At 38.5% G+C, this 21,455-nt stretch overlaps 4 protein-coding genes across 9 annotated transcripts; 3 read left to right on the forward strand and 1 right to left on the reverse strand.

The window, feature by feature from the left end:
• The first annotated feature begins 794 nt into the window (after nucleotides 1-794).
• On the forward strand, nucleotides 795-9,048 carry LOC111455017 (protein STRUBBELIG-RECEPTOR FAMILY 3-like). Of its 6 annotated transcripts, none has more exons than XM_023096528.1 (17): nucleotides 795-931; nucleotides 1,456-1,626; nucleotides 2,137-2,263; nucleotides 2,340-2,411; nucleotides 3,676-3,741; nucleotides 3,824-3,895; nucleotides 3,984-4,055; nucleotides 4,131-4,202; nucleotides 4,276-4,341; nucleotides 5,009-5,074; nucleotides 5,227-5,654; nucleotides 5,738-6,144; nucleotides 7,096-7,367; nucleotides 7,485-7,623; nucleotides 8,098-8,234; nucleotides 8,313-8,469; nucleotides 8,698-9,048. In XM_023096528.1, exons 2-17 carry the CDS (start codon nucleotides 1,512-1,514, stop codon nucleotides 8,794-8,796), a joined length of 2,367 nt encoding a protein of 788 aa, XP_022952296.1. In that variant the 5' UTR covers nucleotides 795-931; nucleotides 1,456-1,511; the 3' UTR covers nucleotides 8,797-9,048. The 6 variants fall into 6 exon arrangements, with proteins under 6 accessions (XP_022952296.1, XP_022952295.1, XP_022952297.1 ...); XM_023096527.1 differs by having other exon boundaries at nucleotides 800-870; XM_023096529.1 differs by having other exon boundaries at nucleotides 925-1,016.
• A 744-nt stretch (nucleotides 9,049-9,792) lies between these two features.
• Nucleotides 9,793-14,989, forward strand: LOC111455020 (secretory carrier-associated membrane protein 1-like). The gene is made up of 12 exons (XM_023096535.1): nucleotides 9,793-10,043; nucleotides 10,751-10,858; nucleotides 10,966-11,028; nucleotides 11,385-11,418; nucleotides 11,507-11,629; nucleotides 12,450-12,512; nucleotides 12,597-12,690; nucleotides 13,493-13,538; nucleotides 13,627-13,694; nucleotides 13,806-13,854; nucleotides 14,277-14,342; nucleotides 14,435-14,989. The coding sequence occupies exons 1-12, from the start codon at nucleotides 9,993-9,995 to the stop codon at nucleotides 14,519-14,521; spliced, it is 852 nt and encodes a 283-aa protein (XP_022952303.1). The 5' UTR covers nucleotides 9,793-9,992; the 3' UTR covers nucleotides 14,522-14,989.
• Nucleotides 14,990-16,267: 1,278 nt separating this feature from the next.
• Nucleotides 16,268-16,913, forward strand: LOC111455022. Its single transcript, XM_023096537.1, has one exon. It carries the CDS (start codon nucleotides 16,294-16,296, stop codon nucleotides 16,498-16,500), a length of 207 nt encoding a protein of 68 aa, XP_022952305.1. The 5' UTR covers nucleotides 16,268-16,293; the 3' UTR covers nucleotides 16,501-16,913.
• A 763-nt stretch (nucleotides 16,914-17,676) lies between these two features.
• Nucleotides 17,677-21,073, reverse strand: LOC111455021 (protein ULTRAPETALA 1-like). The gene is made up of 3 exons (XM_023096536.1): nucleotides 20,483-21,073; nucleotides 18,153-18,477; nucleotides 17,677-18,087 (listed from the first exon to the last, which is right to left on the reverse strand). The coding sequence occupies exons 1-3, from the start codon at nucleotides 20,688-20,690 to the stop codon at nucleotides 17,913-17,915; spliced, it is 708 nt and encodes a 235-aa protein (XP_022952304.1). The 5' UTR covers nucleotides 20,691-21,073; the 3' UTR covers nucleotides 17,677-17,912.
• Between the last annotated feature and the right edge of the window lie 382 nt (nucleotides 21,074-21,455).

The following is a 21,455-nucleotide window of genomic DNA, read 5'->3' on the forward strand; positions in this document are numbered from 1 at the left end:
CATTGAACTATGTTCATGTTGACATTCAGCTTCTTTTTAATATTTGAAAATACATTCAGCTTCTTTTTAATATTTGAATATAAAATTTTGTGACCACAGTAGTTATATTATTTCTTTATATAGACAGAAAACCAGTTCAACTATGCTCATGTTGACATTCAGCTCATTTTTCATATTTGAGTATACAATTTTGTGACCACAGTAGTTATATTATCTCTCTATATAGACAAGGAAACCCGTTCAACTATGCTCATGTTGATATTCAGCTCCTTTTTAATATTTAAATATAAAATTTTGTGACCACAACACGTATATTATTTCTCTACAGATAGAGAAATCAGTTGAACTATGATTAGGTTGACATTCCGCTCTTTTTTAATATTACCACAACAGGTATATTATTTCTTAGGGAAACCAGTTGAACTATGCTCACGTTGACATTTAATTCTTTTTTAACATTTAAATATAAAATTTTGTGACCACAACATGTATATTATTGATGATCGTATTTTATATTCAATATATCTATATATATATATATATTTTTTAATAACTTCTTAAAATGAAATAAATAATAATATAAAAAAGTCGACATTATATTATTTAGAAAATTGAGATAAAAAAGGAAAGTGGAATGGGGAACATCATGCCTTCTCGAGCAAGTAGGGGATATCTCACGCGCTCTAGAGCGCGTGGTACACGTTCGGCATGCTTCATCTAAAAAACCATAGCATGAGAAATCCATTCAATAAATTCATACACCGAAATTTTTTATAATTTCTATTTTAAAAAAGTTGTAGAGAGAGAAATAGAACATTGAGAACGAGAGAGAAAAAGCAGCAAAGTTTAAAAGAATTTCAGGCCTTTACCGTACTGCTTTCTACATTTCCAGCTTCTTTTTACTTAATTTTCCAGATTCTTAGCTTATTGGGTACTCGCCGATTTGCGCTGAAATTGAATTGAATTGAATTGATTTGAATTCGAAGTTTTCATTTCTGTTTTTTGATTTGTTAAATGTAAGTTTGCCGTGTTCTACTTCTCTTGCTTGATGCAATGAATCCCAGTTCCTTCCTATCTTCATTTCATTTGGGTGTTCAATGTTTAATATAATTAAGCACTCGAGCTTGTAGAAAGCGGCTTCCAGCTTTTTGTTCTTCTTTTTCTCAGCAAGTTCGCTTTCCATCGTCAAATTTGCTCTGCATTTTGCTAAGTTTCATGCTCCTCCAACTTCACTGCAACTTCGTATTTCTATTTCTGGAACCCATTTTCTTGATGGATTCAGATTCGTAGTTGTTATCGGACTTTGAGCGTTTGGGTTTGGTCGGCGCCACTCTGCTGTGTGTTCAATTCTTGACTTGGGTTTTCTGGGTATTGAGTTTAATCTTTGTTCTATGGAATGTTGAGCTTAGATTGAGTTTGTTTGTTCTATGGAATGTTTATGGTTGGTGATTTCAGGTTGGAGGATGTTTGGGCTTTTTCAATAAGAAGATATAGAGGTGTGTTTTGCATCAATGGGTTGGAAGAGATCCTCGAGGAATGGCGATTTGAGGATCTGCGTGCAAGTTTTGGTCGGATTCGTCATCTGTTCAGCTCATGTTCTTGTCGGAGTTACGAATCCTGGGGATGGTAACGCTTCATTTTAACTTTAACTTTCTAGTTTTATCATATAACTTAGTCACTTGATCCTTTTTTGTGAAGTTAGTCTTGGCTTGGCTCCTCTTGTTGGGTTCTGTTTGTGTACATACCTTGTTTTAGAAGCAGCTGGGATATATTGTTCGCTTTGGCCTGTTACTATTACCATAAGATTCACGGTTTTATAACGCGTCTACTAGGAAGAGGTTTCCACACCCTTATAAAGAATGATTTGTTCCCTTCTCCAACCGATGTGGGATCTCACAATAGTATCAGAGCCAGACACTAGGCGGTGTGTCAACGAGGATGCTGACCCCCGATGGGATGGATTGTGAGCTCCCATGTCAGTTGGAGGGAAACAAAGCATTCTTTATAAGGGTGTGGAAACCTCTCTCAAGTAGGGATGACGATATGTAACGGGCTGAAGTAGACAATATTCGTTGGTGGTGGGCTTGGCTGTTCCACTACGGCCGACTGATTATATGCATTATTTCTTGTTGATAGTTGCTGCTATTAGTAGCTTACATACTGCACTGGGACTCCCCAGTCTTCCTGGATGGGGCATTGGGCAAGATCCTTGCGGTGACGCATGGCAAGGTGTTGTATGTAATGATTCAAGCATCATTAAAATGTATGTTAGTATCCTTTCTGGATTATTTTAATGCGTGTTTCTCAAAATACAGTTAACTGACAACTTTATGATATAGAATTGTTAATGCTGCTAATTTGGGAGGTGAACTGGGTGACGACTTGGGATTGTTTGCTTCGATCCAAACAATGTAAGTTATTGTGCTTGTCTCTGCATATGAATGCATAAATTCTTGATTGAAATAATCTCCTTTCAAAATGACTTATTTGATCCCACATCGGTTGGAGAAGAGAACGAATCATTCTTTATAGGGTGTGAGAATCTCTTCCTAATATAGACGCATTTTAAAACTGTGAGGTTGATAGCGATACGTAACGAGCCAAAGCGGACAATATCCACTAGTGAGCTTGGGCTGTTACAAATGGTATCAGAACCAGACACTGAACGGTGTGCTAGTGAGGAGACTGGCCCCAAGGGGGTTGGATTATGAGATCCCACATCGGTTGGAGAAGAGAACGAAACATTCTTTATAGGGTGTGGAAATCTCTCCCTAATAGACACGTTTTAAAACCGTGAGGCTGACAGTAATACGTAACGAGCCAAAGCAGACAATATCTGCTAGTGGTGAGCTTGGGCTGTTACAAATGGTATTAGAATCAGATACTGAATGGTGTGCTAGTGAGGAGGCTGGCCCCAAGAGAGTTGGATTATGAGATCCCACATCGGTTGGAGAAGAGAACGAAACATTCTTTATAGGGCGTGGAAATCTCTCCCTAATAGACACTTTTTAAACCGTGAGGCTGACAGTAATACGTAACGAGCCAAAGCGGACAATATCTGCTAGTGGTGAGCTTGGGCTGTTACAAATGGTATTAGAATCAGACACTGAACGGTGTGCTAGTGAGGAGGCTGGCCCCAAGGGGGGTGGATTATGAGATCCCACGTCAGTTGGAGAAGATAATGAAACATTCTTTATAGGGTGTGGAAATCTCTCCCTAGTAGACGCGTTTTAAAACCATGAGGCTAACAACGATACGTAACGAGTCAAAGCGGACAATATCTGCTAGTGGTGAGCTTAGACTGTTACAAATGGTATCAGAACCCGACACTGAACGGTGTGCCATCGACGACGTTGCCCCATGGGGGGTGGATTATGAGATCACACATCAGTTGGAGAGGAGAACAAAACATTCCTTATAGGGTGTGGAAACCTCTCCCTAATAGACGTGTTTTAAAATCATGAGGCTAACAGTGATCCGTAACGAGCCAAAGCGAACAATATTTGTCAAAACTTGCATTACTCGTATATTTATTTCATCTTGAACCATTCTTGACTTTTATACCAAGAAGGAAGAAATTCTTACATTCAAAGATGACATGTAAAATCATTTGCTACTTTGCTTTCTCTTGCTGCGTTAGTCTCTGACATTCATACAGCCTATGCTTGTTGGCAGTGATTTAAGCAACAATCATATAGGGGGGAGTATTCCATCCAGTTTACCCATTACCATGCAGAACTTGTAAGCTCCTATTCTCTAGAGCTAAATGCTTTGCTACTCGTGCATGAATTGCAAAGTATTTAATCATCTTTACCTTTCCCAGTTTTCTTTCAGCTAACGCGTTCACTGGAACTATTCCGAGTTCATTATCGTCTTTGATTCATCTGACAGCAATGTAAGCCAATGTTCCCTGTTTGTGATTTTCGTATGATTGTTATTATTTTTACTTAGCTTATGAATCTCATGCTTTTTCTACCTTATAGGTCGTTGAATGATAACAAATTAAGTGGACAAATACCAGATTCCCTTCAGGCCATCTCTCAATTGGTGAATTTGTATGTCCCCAGCTCTTAGCTTTTGTGTTTATGCTTTAGTTCTTGGTTTGATCACTGAAGCCGTGGTTTCTGTAGGGACTTATCCAATAACAACTTGAGTGGGCCACTGCCTCCATCTGCTAGCAACTTATTGGCACTGACCACCCTGTGAGTATCTGTTGCACTGCCCCAATGAGAACTAGATATCTTCATTCGTGTACTAATTATTTTTAGTTTGCAGGAATTTGCAGAACAATCAGCTGTCGGGTACCCTCGATGTTCTGCAAGACCTTCCACTAAAAAACTTGTACTTGCCTCAGCTATTTTTTTCATTTGTGTATGCTATTTTTTTGTGAGATCTTACGCCGGTTGGAGAGGAGAACGAAACATTCCTTATAAGGGTGTGGAAACCTCTCCCTAGTAGACGCGTTTTAAAATCGTGAAGTTGATGGCGTACGTAACGGGCCAAAATGGACAATATCTGCTGGTTGTTACAAATAGTATCAGAGCTAGACACCGAGGACGCTGGACCCCCAAGGGGGTGGATTGTGTGATCTCACATCGGTTGGAGAGGAGAACGAAACATTCCTTATAAAGATGTGGAAACCTCTTACTAGCAGATGCGTTTTAAAATCGTGAAGTTGACGGCGTATATAACGGTCCAAAATGGACAATATCTGCTAGCGGTGGACTTGGGTTGTTACAAATGGTATCAGCGCTAGACACCGAGCGGTGTGCCAGCGAGGACGCTGGACCCCCAAGGGGGTGGATCGTGTGATCCCACACTGGTTGGAGAGGAGAACGAAACATTTCTTATAAGAGTGTGGAAACCTTTCCCTAGCAGACGCGTTTTAAAATCGTGAGGTTGACGACGATACGTAACGAGTCAAAACGGACAATATCTACTGACAGTGAACTTGGGGCGGTTACATTTTTGCTTGCTTCCTTAATATTTATTCCTTGTCTTTGTGCAGGAATATAGAGAACAACCTTTTCTCTGGACCCATACCTGAGAAGGTGCTGAGTATCCCTAATTTTAGGTGAGTGGGAGGAGATGCTATTTCTCTTTTATTGTATGTTTTGAACTGAGCTATTCTGAACATAAGACCAAGTGTATGTCTCACTAGCTGTTACTTGGAAGCTGTCAGTGAACTACTTAGATCTCATTTTGGCATTACCATCTCTGTCACAGAAAGGATGGAAATCCATTTAATTCTTCTGTTACTCCGGCGCCAACTCCTTCTATATCTCCCCCATTAAAGCCAGCATCAGCACCTCGAGTTTCAGGAGCACCGCCCGTTTCAGGTGCACCGCCAGTTTCTGGAGCTCCACCGTCCTCTAAACGAAACCCAAAGAAACAGGCTGATGGACCATCAGCACCAGAGGAATCCAGTTCTGGAAGAAGCAAGAAAAACACTAAAAGGGTTGTTTTGATAACAATTGCAGTAATTTTGTCATTCATAATTTTGGTTTTGGCATGTGTGCTGTTTATGCCGAGGTGCAGAAGGAGAAGAGTTGATAGTAGTTCCAAGCAACATCAGATAGGTGCTTATAGGGGCGAGAGAGAGAATGCTGGAAATCAGGGATCCATGCACCATACAATTGATCAGATACCAAATGGTTAATACATCCTATTTAGCACTTGTTTTTGTCCTAGAAAATTATTCCTTATTATGAACTGAAATGTTAAAACTTATCAACAGTTCCAAAAGCGGCAGTTGTGAGGCCAAAGCAGGAACCTCAACCAGTGGCTCAGAAGGTCCCAAAAGCTCATGAAGAAACACAGAAAGATATGCCAAGAATCAGCGCTGTTCCAAAGAAGGATCATCATGAAGTAGATATGAACCCACTCGATGTCTATCTAAGGCCTCCCCCTCCCCCACCACCACCACCACCACCACCTCCTGTTGAAGTGGTCTCTGCCGTGCCCATTGTTCCAGCTGAAGTTCCTCCCTTGAAGCCTCCCACTAAACATAAAATTACCTCAACTTTTGCAAAATCTTTTACCATTGCATCCCTTCAGCAATATACAAACAGCTTTTCGCAAGAGAATCTTCTGGGAGAAGGAATGCTTGGGAGTGTATATAGAGCACAGCTTCCCAGTGGGAAGGTAAGTTTACTGCTGTCAATAATGTCATTTTGTTTCTAAATTTTTGTTAATCCCTTTTGTTGAATGAAAATGTTTCCGTAGTCTCTTTCCTAGAACATTTGGTGTTCTATTCTATTAATATTCACCATGCTCAGATTGAGGGATCAAATTTAGTTTCAGTTGGGCTAAAATGTGAAGTCGATGTTGATTACTTTTATTTGACCACATACACAGCCCCTTAATCTTGCTTTTTAGTAGCTATTCTGTGAGATCCCACATCGGTTGGAAAGGGAAACGAAACATTCCTTATAAGGATGTGGAAACCTCTTCCTAGTGGACGCGTTTTAAAACCTTGAGGGGAAGCCCGGACAAAGAGCTTGAGTTGTTACAAATGGTATCAGAGCCAGACATCGGGCGGTGTGCCAATGAAGACGTTGTGCCTTCAGGGGTGGATTGTGAGATCCCACATTGGTTGGAGAGGAGAACGAAGCATTCTTTATAAGAGTGTGGAAACCTCTCCCTAGTAGACGCGTTTTAAAATCTCGAGGGGAAGTCCAGAAGGGAAAGCCCAAAGAGGACAATATCTGCTAACGGTGGGCTTGGGCTGTTACAAATGGTATTAGAGCGAGACATCGGGCGGTGTGCATCGAGGATGCTGAGCTCTCAAGGGGGTGGATTGTGAGATCCCACATTGGTTGGAGAGGGAAACGAAGTATTCCCCCGTTAACGCAGGGAAGCTCAGAAGGGAAAGCCTAAAGAGGGCAATATCTGCTAGCGATGGGCTTGGGCTATTACATGTTGACTATAAACGAGGATAAAACGAGTGTGGGGGCGCTGTCTCTTTATATGACTGAATGTGTATACAAACAATTTAATCATCCCAGCCCAATTTTCTCCTTATTGATATGCATTGCTATGTTTAAGCTCTAATGTTCCATATCTAACGTTTAATCATTCTAACAATTTTGGAAGTTACTGGCCGTCAAGAAGCTGGATAAGAGAGCATTCAGTCAGCAAAAGGACGATGAATTTCTGGAGTTAGTGAATAATATCGATAGAATTCGGCACGCTAATGTGGTTGAGCTCAGTGGTTACTGTGCAGAGCATGGTGAAAGGCTTCTTATCTTCGAGTATTGCAGCGGTGGAACATTGCAGGATGCCCTGCACTTAGATGAAGAGTTCAGAAAGAAACTTTCATGGAATGCTCGCATTAGAATTGCTCTTGGAGCTGCAAGAGCCTTGGAGTAAGTAAGCTGTTCATATGACCTCCTTTATGCAAGTTTAAGCTTTGCCACTGACTGAGTCTTAAGGGGAAACGTGTATACTTCTATGTTCATTTGTTCTTCATTTTTTGTTTGAAGGTATCTACACGAGGTCTGTCAGCCGCCTGTAGTTCATAGGAATTTCAAGTCTGCAAATGTCCTGCTTGATGATGATCTTTCCGTGCGCGTTTCAGATTGTGGTCTGGCTCCATTGATATCGAAAGGAGCGGTTAGTCAGGTAAGCCGTTACCGTTAACCTTCTCGTAGTCGAAATTCTCTATGTCTGAATGAAAATATGACACAGAACCTGACATTTATGTTGGAAATCTGCTCTGGTGTCTGTTTCTTGACTGAGATTCTTGGAATAGTTTAGTGATTTACCGGTTACAAATAGTATCAGAGATAGACACTGGACGGTGTGCCAGCAAGGACACTGGACCCCCAAGGAGGTGGATTGTGAGATCCCACATTTCTTATAAGGGCGTGGAAACCTCTCCCTAGATACGTTTTAAAATCATGAGGCTGACGACGACACGTAACGGACTAAAGCGAACAATATTTGCTAGCGGTGGACTTGAGTTGTTACACACACACATGCAGTGTGATAATGTGTCGGACTCTTCCCAGTCCTTCAATATTTCAGACTCTAAATATTTACTTATGTCAAGTAAAGCTTAAATTGTTTTGACACATCATTTTCGATACTTCCCAGCTATCCGGTCAGCTTCTAACGAAATACGGTTACGGAGCACCAGAATTTGAATCAGGAGTTTATACACTTGAGAGCGACGTTTACAGCTTCGGTGTGGTTATGCTGGAACTTCTAACTGGTCGGATGTCTTATGACAGGTAAGTAGTTGAAAGAAAATGACTGATGATTAATGGCACATTTCTAGTTTATTCATTTTCTTTCCACTGTTTGTATAGAACAAGGTCCCGAGGCGAGCAGTTTCTAGTCAGATGGGCGATTCCTCAGCTTCACGACATAGAGGCATTGACAAGCATGGTCGATCCTTCACTCAACGGTCGATACCCTGCCAAGTCGTTATCATACTTTGTCGATATCATATCAAAATGTGTTCAGGTGAGTAGCTGCATGACATTGGCGTTGGAGATATTGTTCTTCACGTACTCATATTGATTCGCGAAATAGTATCTTACCGTTATAATAGGTTTATTGTGAGAACAATATCGGCTAACGATGGGCTTGGGCTGTTACGTTTATGCTACAACCTTGAAGAGTTGGATTGTACCCTTGTGATATAGTTGTTGATTTGTTTCATCTTCACGAAACCTTGTTTACATTTTGCAGTCGGAACCTGAATTCCGGCCACCAATGTCGACCGTTGTTCAGGACTTGCTCAACATGATAAGGAGAGAACCTCATGGCAGTGGTTCAAGTGAAGATTGATATAGTTTTGAACTCAAGCTAGCCAAGAGCTCAGAGCAAATTCCCATGGTAGCATACTCGAGTGTCGCCAACCAATCGCTCGAGCCATTCGTCGTCTTCCTTCGGGTTTGTCTAATAGAACACTTATGTAGCAACAGAGCTCCAATTCTTGTGGTGAAATCATTTGTAATCATTCCATTGTTTATTAAACTAGATAGTAATGTGTATTCTGAAGAAATATATGCTAACCCGTTGTTGGCGGCATTTCCATTATCTAGTTGCCTTATAGTTCGTATCAGATGGGTTTTGGGGAGCTACGACGTGCAGGCAGGTTCTTATGCTTTACTGGCAGAAACTAAGCAATGTCTTCACTGTTTACAGCCATTGGAGTATTTGGAAGTTTTTAACGACCGGTTATGAACGATTTACGAAATTAGCCTACGAGCATAGGAATGAAATAGTTTTCAAAAGTTTTATTAATATTCTTAATTTTTTTTTTTAATCTTAGAAATACTTTTAAACGATAAAAAATGGTTTTAATTTTTTTAAAATTTAAAAAATAAAAAATATTATTGTCATTAGTACTACGTTTAAAAAAAACATTCCTAAACTCTGAAAAGTTTATTAAAAAGTTTAATAAAAAGTTTAAGATAATCTATAAGTTGTGGATAGACGATTTTCGTCCGTATATTAATATAAGAAAAAAAATTTAAAATATAATATTAAAGGTAAGAGTATTTTTAAACCGAATAAAAAAAGTTTTCAAGGGGTTTTTTTTTTTTTAAATAATATTAAAGTTTAAAAGTATTTTTGAAATAAAGTATTAATAATTTTTATCTATTTTTTTTAATTCTAAAATATTAAAATTTTAAGAATATTTTTATTAATTGAGCCAAAATTATATTTACTTATTTATCCGTAAAATAGCTAATTACGAGGAAGCCACTCTTGCGTGGTGTTTTAATTACATCAATTATTTTCACGCGCGAACATTTTTGGCTTCAGTTTTTGTGGGATAACGAACACAAACAGAACACACCGAAAGCCGAAAAGCCAAAAACCAAAACCGATCAAAAAGCAAAAACGAAAAGGATTTTGAGATTCATTCTCTGTTATCTTCTTCCTGAAACTACATTTCTGTAAGGAAGCTCGGGTTTCAATCACGTTTCTTTGTAAGTTTTTATTGTGCATTCAGACAATACGTTTAGATCTTCCTAATGAGTCGGTACGATAACAATCCTTTCGACGAAGACGTCAATCCCTTTTCGGTAAGTTATCTTCCTCTGCCTCTGCTTTTGTGTTTGTTGCATTCGGATTAGAGATTGCAGTTTCTGATGTTTTGATATTTGTGTTTTGGCGATCTGTGTAATGAGCATTTTCATTTCTCGGATGTTTGTTGCTTCATTCCGTCGTCGTAATGTGTTGTTTATGGCTTTCTCTTTCGTACAAAGGACTCTCGGATCTGCAAGTGGTTTTTTAGTTCATTGTTATATTGAAATTTGTTAAATAAAGTCGTCTATGGAGGATAAAAATAAAATAAATTCCCATTGGGCTTTTGTTGGTTCGTTTTTCTATTAACTACCTCGCCTAACCTTGTTCGTTTGAGATTTTTCGTGCATGTGCGCTATTTTCTGATGATCAGACGTAAATGTGATTATTGTGAAATTTTGTGGTGTTTAAACTGCTGTGATTTGTTTTCTGGGAATGGGATTCAGGAAACCTCAATATGATCGAGTTGATTTTGTATTCTTTCTTAGTTTATTGAATAACTATGGCCTATTAGTGATTTATGATAATAAGTGAAATGCTTGCCCCCTCCATCTTTTTGAAGGAGTTTGTCGGTTCGAGTTCTATGTCCTTCATCAGAGCTATCCGATACGTTTGTCTAATGCAGTAATGCGATGTTACTTAGTTTGTTCAATTAGCAGTTTTGACCTATTTTTTGCATTATTTTACATGTTTTCCCTATATCTAGAATCCTGGAGTTCGAAATGTTCCACCTGCAAACTCGAGGCTCTCACCTCTCCCCCCTGAAACTTATGATCGTGGTGCAACAATTGATATTCCTCTTGATACTATGAAGGTGCATTGAATACTTCAAAAAATTTCCTTTCTTATGGATTTTAATTATTTGAAACGTTATCAGGGGAAATGGAGTCACTTGTTTTTACTTTTCTTTTGAACTTTTAGGAGTTGCAAGCTAAGGAGAAGGCACTTCAAGCTAAAGAAGCTGAATTAAAGAAAAGGGAGCAGGTAATCGCTTTACCATGTGACATATGCATCATAAAATCCTACCTCCAAAGGACATATTTCATGTCAATAGTGTATTCAAAATGTGGCTTGTCCTAATTGGCTACTTATTGAATGATAATTATCAGTTCACAAGAAATATGAGTTACAAAATAACTATTGCCCATTCTTTCTCATCCAGTCATTTGTTTTGAAGAATATACTGTGTTTTTCTTGTACCAGTCATTAATTGTTTCAACACTTATTCTATATTTTCATATTTTTGTTTCATTGTTGCAAGGGTAATATGAGTTAGCTGATCCCTTGTGTTTGAAAGAAAGATTTCTTTATAAATGACTTTGTCCTTAATTGATGCTCAGGCTTTAAAACGGCGGGAAGATGCCATTTCAAGAGGTATGTATAATTGTGTGATTGCATTAGAAAGCAAGTGAATCGTAATTCTTCCCTCTCTAAACTAAAATTTTTCGATTAACTTTGGCAGCTGGAATTATTATAGAGGAGAAAAATTGGCCACCATTTTTTCCTCTTATCCATCATGATATTACAAATGAAATACCCATCCATCTACAACACATTCAGTATGTTGCCTTCACAACGTTGTTGGGTGAGTGGACGTGATGCTCAGTCATGAAAGTTACATTCTTGTTTGAAAGTCCGGATGCTAGTTGTTTGCTGGTTTCTCATGATAGTTTAGCTAACTTTATATGACAGTAATGTTAAAAGTTGAAATTTAAATGGCAAATAAAACCTTAATATGGTGATGCCATATTATTTATCAAATCATTTCCCAATATTATGGTTTTTGATACTGTTTATTCTATCTGAATATCATATTTTTTAACTCACGTGGATGCACTTGGAGTTGAGGTTTTGAGGTCTGTCAGCTTAACGAGAAATCTCATGCCCATGATATTTTGTTGTCGTCAAATTTTAGCTGCCAACCCTCAACTTGTGGTATGACCCTTACAACCACCATCAGACTTGATCTTCTCAAAATAGACAGCTCGAGTTCTTTTAATTAATCAGTATGTCTAGCAATTATGTAATGGAAGCAAAATCATTAGTGCTTTTTGACATTATTGATTAGTTAAATTGTGGGTTAAGGAAGCATCTTTCCAATTATTCAGTAGTGAAAAGGATTAGTCTACTTGTGTATCTTTCGGACTTGTAGATGAAAAGCATGCTGACGTTTATCATCTGCCCTCATTCCACACTACACCATCCTGGAGCACCCTTCCCTTTCCCTCTTCAGCCCTCACTATACACAAAAGGGAGAATTCAAATGCATAGCACTTTCCATCTTTCCAGGAATGATTGACTTTTTATAACGTGGATTATGTAGCTAAATCTAGTGCAGTTTCCCTCTGTTCCATGTGAATCAGTTATCACAGTTTGATTCACGTTTGAATTTATTTATTGTCTAGGTTTGGTTGTGTGCCTTTTGTGGAACATTGTAGCAGTTACGGTTGCTTGGATCAAAGGTGAAGGTAAGTTGATCCCCATTATATGCCAGTTATCCTTCAAAATATGTTGTCTTCTATGGGTTGTTACTATAGTTATTTCTCATGTAGGTCCAACAATATGGTTTCTTGCGATTATCTACTTCATATCTGGTGTACCTGGAGCATATGTTGGGTGGTATCGGCCTCTCTATCGTGCTACAAGGTATAACCCAAGGGAACTGTGTCGTTTCCTTCTCTACCTTGAAAGAAGAATCCCCTCAAATCACAGCCCTTAGTGTTAATTGTACTTTATGGGATTTTTTCAATAGAGAAATCAATATTACTCTTATATGAGTCGAGGAAGCTGCAAGAACCTGTATTATGTGATAACTGATAGGAAAATACCTTAAGATATGTACTAAATTAGGCCAGAGAGCATGTTGTTTCTCTGGAGAGAAGGAACATTCGTTTGTCCAAAGAAGTTGCTTTGGTGTGGAGCTGATGAATAGGTAGTATTCAACAAATTTATTTGAGGAAAAGTACTCTCTTGTTCCATTTAGTTTGAGATATAGTTCGATTTGGTGTCTCACATTTAAAACACCGTGGTTGGCCCTCTTAGTTTGAAAATTAGTTTTTTTTTTTCTTTTTTAAAAGAAACCACACTTCTATTGGGAAACATGAAAGTACATAACATGGTAACACAAATACAACAGCCCAACTAGAGGAGTCCAATCAAAGAAGGGTCTTCAGTCGAAAAGAATTAAGCAAAGCTCATAATTCGAGTAGCAGAAGCCCACAACAAGTTGTTAGGCCCCCCCCAATTTCACGTCCAATACGAGTCTTGAAAACATATGCACACTCATCTCAAACTTGGTCATCTTCGCCGATGTCATATTTCTGAACTGGTATATTGATTCATAACTTATTTGTGAGTAGTAGAAATTTAGCTCTTATGACAAGTGATCTGTATGTTGGTTTGGTTGGTTTGTGGCACTTATGACAAGTTAGATTATTTACATTTACAGGACCGATAGTGCTCTGAAGTTTGGGTGGTTTTTTATAGTTTACTCGGTAACCTCACAACTTTGCTTTTCAGTTACTTTTCCAGCTATGAAGATGTTTTGCTTTGTTTCCCAAGTTAACAAATTTGTTCTTCCAGATTCATATTGGTTTCTGCGTATTTTCTTCAATTGCTCCTCCCATTATATTTAGGGGGAAGTCTCTTACGTAAGTTCTGATGCCCTTATATGAAAATAGAGGGTTATACTTGTTGAACAACTAATATTTTATCTTAATTTTCTTGAGAGAAGTTGATATTTGTTTGATGTGTTTTTTCAGAGGGATCTTACCTGCTATAGACTTGTTGAGTACTAATGCTGTGGTTGGGGTAAGTTCTACTCGAGATTGCATGTCTGTGTATATGCTTTGAAATGCTATCTATTATGCTAAGATCAACAAATATAGGTATTCTGGATTATAACCTCCCTCTCTCTTGATTTTCAAGTTTTAAATCCCATGTTAAAAGTTAGAATGCTAGTACATGGCTTGATTTTATGTGTGAACCCCTGTATTAAGGCACCCGACATCTTTTCCAATTTGGCTCTCTTGCTACTCAACTTATATATATAACAAAATTGGACTTTTGCATTTAAGCATATGAATGTTTGTACTGTCAAGTATCCAACTACAAAAGTAACCATGTCAGTTATTATTTGATCTTTTACTCGTATGAACATAGTGATTTTCTCAGTTTGTATATTGGTTTCGGTTTGAAGTCTGCTACTTAATGATTAATGACACTTGTCACAGACATTCTACTTCATTGGTTTTGCATTCTTCTGCATTGAATCACTGATCAGCATATGGGTTATCCAGGTTTGTATCTCACGAAGAAATGTAACATCTTCCTCGTATGCCTTCAATTTGTTTTGATTCCCACTGAAAAACTTCATGCATCCAATTTGCAGCAAGTTTACATGTATTTCCGAGGTAGCGGTAAGGCCGCAGAAATGAAACGTGCAGCCGCCATGGGGACCCTGAGGGCAGCCTTTTGATATGAACATCCAAACTGGTTCGCGCAAGGAAAATCCATTATTTTGATAACCTTCATTACACCAACAGTTTACATATAGTGAGGTCCCTTACCGCTTGACCCTTTATTGTTATCGTTTGCATATAGTGAGATCCTTGTATTTTATTGTTATTGTTTTTTGGGGTTAAATTATAAAAAAATACGCTTGACCCTTCATTCAAAAGTATTTGTATATTTTCAAAAGCTACCATTTTTGTTTCTAAACTACTATTGGAGGATAAATCTTTTATGATTTTGGATGGAAATTGAGACTTAGAATAGTAGCCATTATGAGCCTTGAGTTCAGGTTCCATTTGAAGGCCACAACCTTGATGTTTTACAAGCAGCAGAACAGAGGTTAAAGGGTGTTTAGGCACACAAGCTCTATCATCTTCTTTGGCAGAGTTTTTACAGGTTATGCAAGTTTCTTCTTCCTTTATTTATTTATTTTCTTTTCTTAGCGTCTAGGTGGGAGTTTTGAAAATCCCTAGAAATGATTTATTGGGCTGTTTGACTTTTCAAGTTCCCTTAATTTTGGTTGCTAATCTAATTTAATGGTGTTAAATGAGATTTCTATAAATTCATTGTGCTTTGACTTTCACAATTTTGTATTGTACAACATGAGAAAGTGGGATTTTCTTTTCCCTTATTTGCCTAACCATATTGAATCTCATTGGTTAATTTGGTTACTTTCCTAACTCCTTTTTAATACTCTTTAATTGATTACCCAATATATAGTGTTATCTCGAACTACTTTTTACGCTCACACCTAAACAATATTATAGATTATTAATACCTTTTGTGGACGGTTTGTAACTAAACACATGGGGTGTCCTCGCTACGGGACTAGGCGTAATGAGGCGTATTATGGCACGAGCTAATGATAATCATGCATTACATGTGTCTGTGTTCTTCATGCAGGTTCGCAACATGTCAAGCCTTAATAAAGTTCTTCCATTTGCATCAGTACCCATTTCTTTGAATTTGATTCTTGTGAACGTACTCTTAGTCGTGTGAAATAAGGCACCATAATATTCTTCTAAGTTGGTATATTATTGGTAATGTAGTAGGGTAGCCGAGTACAAATAGTGGAAAGATAGGAGGGTAGAAGTGCAAGTGCAAGTAGTGGGAATGCCCATAACATAAAAAGCGACCAATCAGAAGCCGCCATTCACATACAGTGCATCTGATCTAAACAGGAGCAGCTCCATAATTAATTAATTAATACTCAAATCCATCCGTTCCAGCTGTACGGCCAGTATTTGATCCCAACATTTACCCTCCAACTGTTTTCTAATGACCGACCAAAATGACACGCACCCTCCCATTAATGCCCCTTCCCATCTCTCTTCTTGCCAAAACCTCATCTCGTGTGACTTAACTAACTTCCATGTACTATTTCGTACTTTCACACTATTCTTCTTCTTAACCTTTTTTTTATTATTAAGAAAAAAAAAACCCTATTTTTCTTGTTTGTAAAAAACAAAATATAAATATATAAACACGCATTTGCTTCCATGTCCTAATGTTTTAATACTTTGATCCGTTATAATAAATTTAATTATATCTAATATTATTTTGAAAGAAAATGAGTTATAAATTTAATTATATTGATTTTTTTTTCTTTTTTCTCGCAATTAATTTTTGTGGGTATTGCGAGTGGGGGAGGATGAAAAATCTTTATATAAAGGGTCGACCTCTATCGCCTCTCATGCACTTCAAACCCCCATCTCTCTCTCTCTCTCTCTCTCTGCAATGGTTTGCTTTTGTTTTCTGGTGGATCAGACTCGTCAGGTGCGGCGGAGCAAACCGGCAGCAGGATTTTGTTCCCGGTGCGGCGGCGGGGCCAGCGTCGCCGACATGAAGACCGCCACTAGATTCTGTTCCGTCCCATTTTATTGGAGGTCTTGGAGAGCCATTATTTGCACTTTCTGTGGAGCTATTATCAGATCATATCGCTGAAGCGCCTCTAATGTGATTTAGATTATTATCAAAACTTAGCTTAAAGCTTGTCTAATGTCCGATTAACATTTCTTAGCTATGATTTCAATGGTGTTCATATTCCTTTTGATTTTTCTACTGTTTAGACCCATACCCACGTGGATTTCCCCCCTTAAAACAGGAGGAATGATTCAAAATTAATTAAAAATTTGTGTAATGGATGGATTGAATACACGAGAAGGAAATTAAAAGTTGTAAATTTTGAATCAAGCTGCAATTTTAGAGGTAGATCTCAATGAATGTGGTGCTGAAAATGGAAGAACAGAGATTGATAATTCAATATATGTTCAAAGTTCTGTCGGATACAAAAAATTGAAATGTAATAATGGTAAGGGCGACCAGAAATTAATGAAATTTATAAAGATTTCAGCTTTCTACATTTATTTGGGTAAATTTGGGGGGTTCGAAGTATTCAATGTTTTCTCCAAAATATCACTTTTTTTACTGACCAAATTCCAAATTTCCGTCACGTATCACCATTAGCCTCACAGTTTTAAAACGTGTTTGTTATAAAGATGTTTCCACACCTTTATAAACAATGCTTCGTTCGTTCTCCTCTCCAACGAATGAGGCTATAGAAACCTCTCCCTACTTCGAGAGGGAAAAGGGTGTAAAAACCTCTCCCATTTTAAAACCGTGAGACTGACTGCGATACGTAACGGGTCAAAGTGGACAATATCTGCTAACGGATAATGGAAGTCTTTGTTAGCGAAGGTTTTGTGTGTTACTTATTCATGGAATGTCACATACTTTGACCCACAACATAGTTTATATAGGAAGAATCAAAAGTGAGAAAGCTCTTATCCACATAAAGAATATTCCGTTCCTATTTGTAAAAGTAGGCAGCTGGCCAAAGAGAATTCCAGCTTCCAGCTGCCTCTCATTTATGATGAATTGGTCGTTTTAGCACAGAAAGAAGAAACATGTTTTCTGCGCTATACCTTTCACTTTGCTTCAACACCCTCATTTCCTACCCAACCACTGCATTCAATATTCCCACCTCTATTCAACCACTTCACTCTTATTCTCACTCTGCCTTTTGATCACAAGTTCAAAGCTCTGCATATTGCAGTGACTTCGACTTGTTTTCGTGTTCTAATCGCCATTAACGATCCCCGTTAAGACACACGAAACAGACCATGAAAATCGCATGCCAATACGTTGTTATGTTAATGTCACACAAACTCATCACAGAAAGGCAATAGAACTACTGAATCTAAATGTACTGCTGTAATGGTCAGTAAAGACGTTAAATAAGGCAGAGTTTAACCTGATATTTCTCTTCTTGGATGTCCTTGAAATGTTGTATGAGAAGAGCATCATACAAAGAAATGAAATGGGAATAATCAGAGCAGAAGAATTGTTCTGCAGAATCAAGCGTTTGCGTTCCTTGTGAAGTCGATGCAAGTCTGGCAGCTGCATTCTGAAAAACGACAGATATCACACCCGAAGCAGACGCAGGAAGTGCAGCCCTTGCACGTTGGCGAACGGCTGCATCCCCTATAAACCCTCCGACTCGCTCGTTCTTCATCGGTGTCACATGTTATTCTGCAAAACAAAAAGGAGTAATACATATGATGTTTTTTAAGACCAGCTCTCGAGGTTAAACGTACCTGTCATATGGTAGATCAGCACAAGTCCAATTACTATCAGCCAATGCATCATGGTGTATTCGGCATTCCTCTTCTGTTCTAAGTCGAAATCTGCGTTCCTTGTTGCATCTACTACATCGAACAAACTCGTCACGATGACAGACTCGTCCGCTTTGGGATCTTCCGGATCCATTGCTGCTTTTTAGCGCCTGGTTGTAGTACTTGAGGAGCACAGTCTTGTAGAGTGGAACCTTATCTCCATCAACTATGACCCAAACATTGTTCTTCCATTTTCGAGCCGTTTCTCGTCCCGAGTGCTTCTCAAATGCAGCAGGACTCAACTTGTCTAGTCGTCATGTTAAATTCAAATTAAGAATAAGGAACAAGAATTAAGATCATACAACAAATATTAAGACTTACGAGGATCATCTCAAATATTACCTCATCCATAAAGCAGAGTAATCAAATAAGAAAAACATGCCCGTTTGCCATCATTTAGAACCAATCTGATTTATACTGATAAGATAACAAATCCATGCAAGGGCTTTCAGAATTTCCACATGAGAGCGGCATCACTAATGCACCACTATCTATCTTTAACAGTCCAAGCCCAACCCCACCGCGAGCCGGTATTGTTCGTTTTGGCTTGTAACGTATCGCCATCAGCTTCACAATTTTAAAACGCGTTTGATAGGGAGAGATTTCCACACCCTTATAAGAAATATTTCATTCCTCTCTCCAACCGATGTGGGATCTCACAATCCACTCCCCTTAGGGGCCCAACGTCCTCGCTGACACATTGCCCGGTGTCTAGCTCCCATTTGTAACAACCCAAACTCACCACTAGCAGATATTGTCTGCTTTGACCCGTAACGTATCGTCGTTAGTCTCACGGTTTTAAAACGCGTCTGCAAGGAACGGATTTCCACACACTTATAAAGAATGCTTCGTTCCCCTCTCCAACCGATGTGGGATCGCATACTATCTTTAGCTCATTTGATCCATCCTTCATATGAAGGTTAACAACCAACAGATCAAAATTGTATAACGAACCAACCCGAGAGATAGTGGATCTTTACAAGCTTATGCTTTGTGTTCTATATCTGAATAGATCTTAACATAATGAGCTATTTAAGGACTTTCCTCCAGTGTTTGCCTGTTCATGTCCTTGACGACCAGAAGAACGAAGCTCTCATATCCTTAAGTGGAACGCATTATTGTGTCAAGACAAGATGAAAAAATAAATTTCACCAAATACAATATCATAAAATAAAAGCAGCCATGGATAACCAAAAGAAGTAGTGTGCTACTATGATTGATCTACACAACAAGAAAGTAAAAAACAGAACCTTAGTATCAAAAACCTAATACAAGAAGCAACTGTAGAGAACTCCGGACCATAAACTAGTGTGAGATCCCACATCAATTGGTGAGGGGAACGAAACATTCCTTATAAGGGTGTGGAAACCTCTCCCTAACAGACGCGTTTTAAAACCTTGAAGGAAAGTCCAAATAGGATAATTTCTAGTAGCAGTGGGCTTAGGCATTTACAAATGGTATCAGAGCCAGACACCGGGCAGTGTGCCTGCGAGGATGCTAGGCCTCTAAAGGGGGTGGATTGTGAGATCCCATATTGGTTGGAAAATGGAACAAAGCATCCCTGATAAAGATGTAGAAACCTCTCTCTACTAGACGCATTTTAAGATTTTGAAGGAAAACTCAAAGAAGACAAAAACTGTTAGCGGTGGGCTTGGACGGTTACAACTAGAGGGCATTTCCATTCTTTCATAATGGATTTGAAAATACTGACTTGAAGCTACCAAGAGTGAGTGAGTTTGGGATGACTTTTTAAACACTTTCTCTTTTTTATTAAGAACTTAGGATAATCATTCCAAACAAATTCTAACAAGTTTTAACAAGAAATTCTCAAGAACTGGCACATGAATCATTGAAAATTGGTAAAAATGAAACCATACGTGTTTCTTGCTCTCCACTGTCAAAAATTGATGAACAAAACACACTTGAAACGTTAAAACTCCCCATCCGTAGTACTACCTCTCTTATCCTCTTAAGACCCTAACCCTATCCACAACCCCAATGAATGCAGGGACAGAAAGTGACAGCCATTAACGTCAAACCCCATTTTTCAAATCCATGACAAGACAAACACAAGGACAAACCCACCAAAGCATGCATACAAATCAAAACAGAACTGAGAAGAACAAAGAACGAAGAACTATATCTTGAATCTCATCACAAGAAACCCCATCAAAATCGAGTAAAGAAGTCAGCTATCATACATTCAAGACATGTTAATGAATATTGAATATGAGAGAGGGAGAGAGAGAAACCTTCATGACAACCAGGAGTGCATTCACAGGTGATTTCAAGTTCACCATTAACAAAAACCCTCAACCTTCCAACAGAATCGCCATATCGATGACTGGTACAGCCACAAGTGACCTCCACAAAGTCTCCACCGAACTTAACCCCACTCATCTCACTCAACTCCTCGCAAGAAAACAACACGACCCCATTTTCATCCACCCCACTACCCATTTCCCTCTCTAATCTCCGATTACTCTGTAAATCACAAATCCAGATTGAACCCAGAAACGATATCGGAGAGAAATCGCGGAAAACAAAAAGAAAACCCAAAAAAATTCAAGTAAAAAACATGGGGTTTTATTGGAAATAGAAAGAATCTCGATAGATGCTCATATTGAAAGCGTTGCGATAGATCTCATGGAAAATTAAAGGGTTGGGGGCGTTGGAGGGATGGAGGGATGAATGAATTTGAATGAAGAAATGAGAGACCTGGGTATAAGGGAAGGCAATGACGTGTGCGGGAGGGGCTTATTCTTATGCCCCTCTTGCATGATATGATATGACATTGGACACAACACACAGCGAGAGAGAGAAACTCGGGGGCCGTCATGCCTTTGCTTTGCTAATTCTTCGCATTTTTTTTGAATCATAATATTTATAAATATTTTATTCTAATCATTTAATTTTCAAAAATTTATTTATACAAGTAGGACATATTTTATTGTTATTTTTTTTCAATGGATAATTTATTTATGCATAAAAATGGTATGAAAAGCACTTTTGTTGGTTGATGCCATTCAATTGCATTATTTTTGTGCATGATTTAAATATTTGTGATTCCCTCCCTCCTTTATTCCGGAAAGATTTGCTACCACTTTTAGTCGTAGTGGTGTCGAGCTAAGCATAAGAGGATTGTATACTTTTGAAGGTGGGATATCCTCTATTATATTGACCCCACCCGACACTTTCTTAGGGTTCATGTTGGAGGAGAGTGCT

Source organism: Cucurbita moschata, unplaced genomic scaffold, assembly GCF_002738365.1.
Source record: "Cucurbita moschata cultivar Rifu unplaced genomic scaffold, Cmos_1.0 Cmo_Scf00017, whole genome shotgun sequence".
Lineage (NCBI taxonomy): Eukaryota > Viridiplantae > Streptophyta > Magnoliopsida > Cucurbitales > Cucurbitaceae > Cucurbita > Cucurbita moschata.